Source organism: Eptatretus burgeri, chromosome 18, assembly GCF_056783735.1.
Source record: "Eptatretus burgeri isolate ZD-2024b chromosome 18, Ebu_testis_v1, whole genome shotgun sequence".
NCBI lineage: Eukaryota > Metazoa > Chordata > Myxini > Myxiniformes > Myxinidae > Eptatretus > Eptatretus burgeri.
Window position 1 is genome coordinate 11,261,567 of NC_140978.1, and position 8,750 is coordinate 11,270,316.

General features: G+C 44.1%; 1 protein-coding gene across 5 annotated transcripts in view; it reads left to right on the plus strand.

The window, feature by feature from the left end:
- Nucleotides 1–8,750, plus strand: part of LOC147008577 (phosphatidylinositol-3,5-bisphosphate 3-phosphatase MTMR2-like) — a 114,886-nt gene that overhangs the window by 31,422 nt on the left and 74,714 nt on the right. For 2 of the 5 annotated variants that reach the window (XM_085864044.1, XM_085864040.1), the window contains exons 2-3: nt 1,224–1,312; nt 1,818–1,904. In XM_085864044.1, the coding sequence (XP_085720170.1) occupies nt 1,283–1,312; nt 1,818–1,904 (117 nt within the window). In that variant the 5' untranslated portion in view covers nt 1,224–1,282. The remainder of the gene's footprint in view (nt 1–1,223; nt 1,313–1,817; nt 1,905–8,750) is intronic. The other 3 variants (XM_085864041.1, XM_085864043.1, XM_085864042.1) reach the window with 3 other exon arrangements.

The window sequence follows — 8,750 nt, forward strand, 5'->3', positions numbered from 1 at the left end:
TTGAAGAATAAACTTTGAAAAATCCTCTTCTCCAGAACGGCTTGAAAGACCGATGGGAAACTTTACGTACATGTTCTCCAAGCCTTGGGGATACCAGCGTGTTCATGAATAATTAATTTGTCACATGATCTGGCAGCCTTATTGGGTTGAACAAAAATTAAAAAAAAAATCCTTTCTCTTGAATCGCTTCATCAATCGACGTAAAACTTTACAATTGTGATGTAGTCATTATGGTGAATACAAGTTGTTTTTTTGTTTTTTTTCAATTTCAACCTGATTGGATGCATGGTCTGGCAACCAGAATTATTTAATGTTTTGAATCTGGTTTCAGGGATTTAAATCAAACTTGGTTTGTGTGTCATGATGTAATAATGTGGGTGGAGACGTATCTGGCGACGTTGCGATGTCGAAGAGTGCCCTTCTCGCTTAAAGTTGTTTTTGTACAATTTATTTTTTTTACTTCATCAATAATCACTGGGGGCATTTCCTCGAGATGTTGCTTCTTCTTTTCCAAGTTTGGGATCCATTCTGCTTCCTTGTTATGTTCTTTCCGATCTTCAAAAATTCCTTTCAGAATTTTTCTAGCTTTTCTTTTTCAGGGGGCGTTGACACATTCTTCTTTTGTTTCCATAAATTGTGGTGGCATCTCTTTGCGTTGCTCTCAAACATGTGGTTTTGTTTTCTCCTGTTTGTTGCTCCCTCAGTTTTTTTTTTTTGTTTGTTTGTTTTTTTTTCCTCCCTTTGTTTTCTATGCAATGGAGTTTTGGTCTTTCTCTTAGTTTTATCAATGTTATCTCTTCAAGTTTGTTGGCTAACTGTTCTTCATCTTTACCCTCTTCTTCTCCCTCATCCTGCTGCTCTTCCTTGTCTTTCTGCTCATCATCATCTGCTTTTTCCACTCTTTTTTTTTCCCCCTTCATCTGCACCTGAGTCACCTGGTCCTTGTCTCTGAACCAGTCTTGCCCCTCTTTCAGGGGGACACCCTCATTCTCTCCTTTCACCACGCTCTTTTTTTTTTTTATTCGAAAAGTTATCTCCTTTGGTGGGAAATTTCCATACAACAAAATGGACAATCATGTTAATTTGTGACATATGTTAATCATGACATTTTGAAAGAAAAAAAAATCTTTGAGGATGTTCAATTGCCTGCAACTTTCAGCTCATAAATGTGTATTTTTTTAAATTATATATTTTTTTATTTTTTTTTTGTACTTTTTTTGCAGCAGCCCTCCAGGCTTCGTGTGTTGCCTTCAAATCTACAAGGGTCGCTTTGTCTCCTGCAATGGCTGATGACAACCAACCAGCCACAAAGGTGAACGAATGTGTTGCTTTTGCTCTTGTGGCTTGCATCCTGCTTCCATGATAGTTAAAGCATGTTTCTTGCACTGTTCATCTTCTTTGATTTGAACATTTTAAACGATTTGTTTTTGAATCATCTACATATTATATGTGCAGTTGTAGTTGAACCTTTGAGCCCTCCACTCTTTTACTTCATTATGACTCCTTTTCTTTCCTACTTTCTTTCCATTTGGTCTCTGTTCTATTTCCTCCCTTATCTTTTCCAATCAACAGCATTTCCCTGCATCAGCCTACATAATGTGTAGATTTTTCTCTGGTTATGGTATTTGAATGTTATCCATTGGCTTATTAAAATCTCACAGCCTGAATTATTCTTCCCTTTCCCATTCCTGCTCCATTACCCACTTCCTTACTTCTTAACTTTCCCTCCCCACCTCTCTATGATGATACCCATCCATTTGTTTCATGGCTACTGACTACATCTGCTTTCGGGTTCCGTGTCTGACTTTGCCTTCAAGGGTACCCACGTGAGAGGTCATACTCGCTGGCACTCGATTGCCAACCCAGGTCTTCCTGCACTCTCCACAACCTCTCACACTGAAAAGGTCCCCTGCTATGATTTATTGTGGCATGTTTATTTTGATAATCTCACTCCTCTGCCATTTGTACTTGCAAGTTTCATTGACATGTGCCGTATATATTTTAGATTTTTATTTTTCACGAGCAAATACAACCCGTCGCTTCTCTGATGGGAATATGAGGGGGGAGGGGGAGAGAATGGAAGGGTGGGAGAGAGATGGAGACAGAGACAGAACGGAGGGCGGGGAGAGGAAGGAGGGGAAGCGAGGAGTGGGTGAAGAAGTGGGAGCTAGAAAAGGGAGAAGAACGAGGAAGGGGGATGGAGGTGGGGAGACCACTGCCTCACAAAACGTTGCTATACGCTGCAGGAGGGAGGGTGCGAAAGAGACAGCGAGAGAGCGACAGAGGTGTGGGAGAAGAGTGCTGCATTTTATTTGGAGCGAGCTGGGGATGGACGGACAGACGGACAGAGTGGGGGTAGGGGGAGAGGTAGGGGAGGAGGAAAAAAAAGATGTATGTGAGAGGTGGAGGTGGCGTTAGCAAAGAGAGTGATGTGTTATGCTTAATCATAATAACCAAACGCAAATTTAAAAAAATAAAATCTCATGTCAGAATAGTTGTACACATGACGACACAACGGAGTTTGTAATGTTAACCACTGGCACATCTGCAAAAACTATGATATCCCAGTTCCAGAAAATTAGTGGGAACATTAACCAAAAGCTTGGACTGAAAACATGGAACTACCGCTCACATACGACCTAATGATCGCATCGAGTGTGAACATCAAAAACAGTGTTGTGACCAGATTTTGTACTTCGGTACAAAAAAAAAGAGAGAACAAGGCACTGCTAAGTGAGGTGTTGATACCAGTGATTTTGGACTAAACTATGCAGAAATCGAGAAAATGACCAAATACAAAGATCTCAAGAATGAAGTGAAAATATCCTGGAAGTTGAAGAATGCCAAAGTTGTACCAGTGATCGTTGGAGCTACGGGAATGATGACAAAGAACCTCACAGAGATATTAAAAACCATCCGTGGGAATATTATTACAAACAAACTACAGTTGGAAGCTGTCCGGGGCTCAGCAACGATCCTGAAGAGAGCCCTCGGCACAAAACTTTGAGAACAGAAAACTTCACAGTTTGGTTCATGAATCATGACCCCTTACTGAAATGAAGGTGGATACTTTGAGCCCACCCTGGGAGGACTCCATTCCACATTCTGAAACTCGCATATGTGGATACCAATGAACAACAACACACACGCACACACACACACACACTCTCTGAGACCTGATAGTTCTTGTTTTCACCTCCTGAAACCCACCCACATGTGGCGATAGCAAACAACAGTAACTTGCGCGTACACACGCGTGTGTACGCGCATACAAATTAAACGTTTCATATTACAAATTAAAATGATGTGGATTTCCTACTCGGGCTAAGAATTCAGGTGCACGTTTTGACGCCACCCTCATCTTTATTTTATTTTATTCTTCTTCCTCTTCTTCTCCTTCTTCTCCTTATCCTCCTTCTCCTCCTCATCCTCCTCCTTCTCCTATTCCTCCTCCTCCTCCTCCTTTTTAATCCCTCATCCCTCCTCATCCTCCCTTGTTCTCCCTCCTCCCTCCTCCCTCCTCCCTCATCCTCCACCCTCCTCATCCTCATCACACCATCTTCCTTCTATTTGAGCTGACCCACTTTCACCATTACCTTCACAATTTCTTCCTACAACCTTCCATTCCCTAATCTTACCAAGTCTTCAAAAATCCATTAAAAAAACAAACAATTTTCTTGTATCCTTTCTGACTATACATCTCCCGTAACCACGTGTTTCTGTTGGATCTGTTCCTACCCTCTGCATTTGCCGATCCAAATTCACCATTCACCTTGCGATAATAATAATAATAATAAAACGATCTCTTATAATGCTTCATCTTCCTCTTTCACACGTGTGGTTCTCATTACTGTATCATAATTCACAACTCTTTCTTTTCCAACAGACTGCTCTCAATTCGACCTTTCATTCATACCTTGTCTAAAAAAAAAATCCAACTGTTACAGCGTTTCTTCTCTCCATTATCTGAATTCACCTTTATTGCATCCACCAAAAAATGTCTTTAGTCGCATTTCTGACGTAAGAATTAATAAAACCCAGTTTGCTATGCATGTTCGTTTTCCAACTTCATCACCAATTGACCCCTCTCGCCCCTCCCTCTCAAAGCAACCATCAGTCTTCCCCCTCCAAGCTTCCCTCTCACCTTTCTCCCTCAACTCTCCCCACACACACTTCTCCCTCCATTCACCCCCTCACTCACCCTTCTCAAAGTTGCCCCCCCTCCTCACATGCACAAAGCTGCCTTCTGTCCTCCACCTCATCACTCCACCTCCTCAAATCCTCAACTGCCTTCTGCCCCCTCTCCTGTTCCTCCCCAGTGTACCTCAACCCAGCATCACAGAGCCTTTTCTCCTCATCCGGCCCCTCCCCTTCCTCTTTCTTCTGCAATCGCCCACACTTTCAACAACTCTCCTTACCTCCTCCTCCCCCCTTCCTCCCTTGTCCTAACTCTCCTCCCCTGCACCCAAAGCCTCCTCCCCTCCCTCTTCCTTAACAGTGTGAACCTCAAACATCCAGGGCCTTCGCTCAAACCTGACAGATCTTTCCATACAAATTGCCACTGACAAACCAAACATGATCTGCCTAACAGAAACTTTCCTCCCTCAAGACGTCTCTGACTCCCAAGTATCTCTCCCTGGTTACTACCTCCTCTGGTATAACAGACCTGAGCCTCATCCTGGCAGCGGAGTTTCTCTCTTCATCAATGACTCTATTCCTCACTCTCCATGCACTGCCCTCACTTCCCCACACCCCCAGGAATACCTCTGGCTACAGCTTCCCCTCCACTCCCACCTTATGTTAATATGTGTTGTACCGTCCACCAAACAGTCATGACTCCATTTACACCTCACTATCCGAAAACATGGACCAACTTCTATCCTCTCATCCAAACTCTCTCTCTTCCTCATATGTGGTGACTTCAATTGTCATCATGCCAGTTGGCTGGGTGTGGGTACCTCTCTCACCTGCCATGGCACTTCAGAAAAAGACTTCTGCGACTCATTGGGACTGGTTCAATCGGTCAACTTCCCGACCCGGATCTCAACCAACAGTACTCAATCTCTTCTGGATCTGATTTTGACAAATTTCCCTGAAAATATCTGTTCTTCCTCCGCTCAAATCGGTTCTTCTGACCACATGCTTGTCAAAGTAGACATCTCTTTGGCTGTTATTGGAGAACCACCTCAGCACTGTTGAGTCTGGCATTTAACTCGGGCTGATTGGCAGGGTCGCCAAGCAGCCATCAAACTTCCAGACTGGTCTCCTGTCGCGACTTCAAAGAAATTTGCTCTCCTTCATGCACAGATTTATCCCCTCTCGTCTTCAGTTGTCCTACCTTTCCTCCCACCCATGGTTCACTGAAACTTGTGGCGAGACAGTTGTCCTGAAAGAACTTGCTTTTGCCTCATGGAAAGCAAATCCAACTGAGAGTAATCTCAGTTCCTTCCATAAAGCTCAGAATAAGTGTGTGTCTACTCTCAGGAGAGCCAAAAAACAACATCTTTCAAATCTCAAGTCAGAACTCTCAAACCTATCTCCCTCCTCCAAATCCTGGTGGTGTCTAATCAAATCTGTTTCTGGTGTATGTTCCCCCTCCATCGCCTCCCTTACCTCAAATGGTCGCACTGCTGACACCGCACGTGAAAAAGGCTGAATGCCTAAATTTGGTGTTTGCGTCTAAATATTGTGTCCGAAACTCATCGCTTTCTGCACCCACCTTACCCAGTCGCACTCAGCTGTCCCTGGACTCTGTGTCCTTTTCTCCTGACAAGGTGGAGAGCTTGCTGTCAAACCTCGACTCAGATTCTGCAACCGGTCCAGACGGCATCAGCCCACATGTCCTAAAAACCTGCTCTTCTGCTCTTGCTCACCCTCTCTCTGTTCTATTCACCCTCTCATTTACTCAAGGTCATCTACCATCTGCTTGGAAATCAGCAAACATGACCGTTCTGCATAAAAAAGTGAAAAAAACAGATCCATGCAACTACAGACCAATCAGCCTTCTCCCAATCATCAGCAAGGTTATGGAATCCATCATCGCTTCAGATATTAAATCCTTCCTCTTCTCTAATGACTTTATTTCAGTTCATCATTTTGGATTCAGACCAGGCCACTCTACCCTGGGTATGCTGCTTCTGCTCTCCCAACAATGGATGGCGGTACTAAATGCCAGACATGAAATCAGAGCCATATCGCTGGACATATCACGTGCTTTATACACTGTCTGGCACCCTGCTCTGCTCACCAAACTCTCTTCCTATGGTATCCAAGGACATCTCCACTCATGGCTCGCAGACTTCCTCTCCTGTCGCAGCCAACGTGTGGCCCGAAATGGAGTTCTCTGTCTCTCTGTCTCTGTCTCCCTGTCCAAGCTGAAGTTCCTCAAGGCAGCGTTCTGGACCCTGTTCTTTTTCTGGTTTTCATCAATGATCTCTCCGACTCTCTGGAAAATCCTCTTTATCTCTTTGCTGATGACTCCACTCTCTGCCGTACCATCTATCATCCCTCAGACCGGCATGCAGCAGCTTCTTCACTCTCTGCAGATCTGGGTAAAATCACAAACTGGTCCAACACGTGGAACATGTCTTTCAACCTGACAAATCTCACACTCTCACAATGTCTTTCCAAAAGGACCATTTGGAACCCCACCCCCCCCCCCCATCTACTTTCTCAACAATTCTCTGGAAGAAGTCCTTTCTTTCAAGCTTCTGGGTCTCACTATCTGCCATGACCTTTCCTGGGAAAGCAACATTTCCAACCTGGCCTCCAAAGCCAGTCGCCGACTGGGAATCCTCCGTCGTGCCAAGTCCTGCCTCGGCACATCTGAGCCCCTGACCACATACAAAGCTTTTGTCCGCAGCCTGATGGAGTACTGCTCTCCCCTCAGGGCTGGTGCTCCTGCCTCTCACCTTCCTCGGCTTCACGCTGTCGAAAACAAGGCATTTATGATCATTGGTCTCTCCCATGGTGAGGCTGAGTCTTTGGGCCTCTCACTCTCATAGCAGGCAGGTTGGTGGTCTTTCTGCCTTCCACCGTCTCCTCTCCGGCCTCCCCCCCCGCTCTGTCTGAGATATGTCTCCCCCCATTTTTCCGCAGGGTGCTCAAGGTCCACCAGCAACCCCCTTATGGTAAAACTACCAAAATCAAGAATCGCTGCTCACCTTTACTCTTTCCTTCTTCTTTTTTCCCCGCCTTTGGAACAAACTCCGACACTCTTCAATCCCACTCTTCTTTCCAGGTCTTCAAAACAGCTGTTCACCACCACCTCTTATCTTCCCCCATCCAAAACCTCAATCTTTTCTACCCCTGTTCGTCCACCCCAAACCCACTTCCATCAAATTCCCTGCTTTCCTTCCTGAAAGTCCCTGTAGTGTCCATCTTGTTTACCCTGTGTACCCCACCCCATCCCTCTCCCTTCCACAGATCTCATCACGTCTCTGTTCCCCACTGTTTTTCCCCCTTCCCTCTCCCGGCCCTCTTGTCTCCTGCCCCCTTTGTTGTGCTTTGTGTGTTCACTCTCATTCAAGCCTCGACAATGTGTTCAAAAAATAAAAATAAAAGTTTCCTTGTTGGAATGATTTTCAATTTTGTCTGACTGCCAGACAGGCAAACGGATTAAAACAATTACCTTTGTCCTTTTTGCGCATGTGCAATCGGAACAAAACTCTGTAAAGAAAGATAAATAAATAAAATAAAAAGCCAAATTCAGAGCCAGCCAGCCAAATTCAGAGCTAAACTGAAGATTTGTTTTTTTTTACAGTATTCAAAATATAACATTCAATTGAAATTACGTTGTTCTTCGACCATAGACTGACATCTGTCGACAGACAGACGGAGACAGACAGACAGTGAACCTATTTTTCCACCCCACATTTCGCTTTGTGCGTGGGGTAATTAACGCCACGAGATTGTTTCTTTATTATAGTATGGTGTTGGTTTGTGCACGTTTCACAAATTACAAAACACACATGATCCCAACACAATCCTCATGATCCACGATATTATAAAGGCCCAGGCATTCCCCTCTCCATGTAACAAGAATGGGCTGGGCTGTTCGTGTTCCCGTCTCAACCCCTGGCTCGTGAGCCATTGGAAAAATCATGATCGATGTGATGAAGATTGGCACTCAAAAGACCTTTTCCTTTTCAACCACTTCAGAAGTTGAGCTCGTTTCATTCCAAGCACCTCATCAGGCATGTCGAGTACACTGCCTAAAACACGTTGCTCAATATTTAAAATCGCTAAATAATGTTTGATGCATGTGTATGTTCAAAATTAGAATGCTGTTATTTGTGAATGAAAATACTAAAACTATCTGCACAATAGCATTGTCAATTATCGACAGGGCCCTGCCAGAATAAAATGAACACCCGTGATTGTAAACAAAACTTGATTTTAACAATCTGTGATGAGCTCATCAGATGAACTTGAATGTATGAGGAACTGGTAGTGTACCCTTTAGTGTCATACTCATGCTTCAACTTGTTCCTCATCTATAATTAATGACACCTGATAATCTGGAAACCCCCTTTATTTTTGCAGATGCCACATCATGTCTTTTAGTTCGTCATCCTTCTGCTCGGCAGACAGCAGCTGCATCTCTCTCTCTCTCTCTCTGCTGATCTGAAACTTTTAGTTTCTGATAGTCTCTAATCTATTAGAGAGACTTTTAGTCTCTAATCTGATAAATGTAACATGTCCTGCTGTCTTTGACAATCCCACAGTCTCACCCTATCACTTTGGAATGA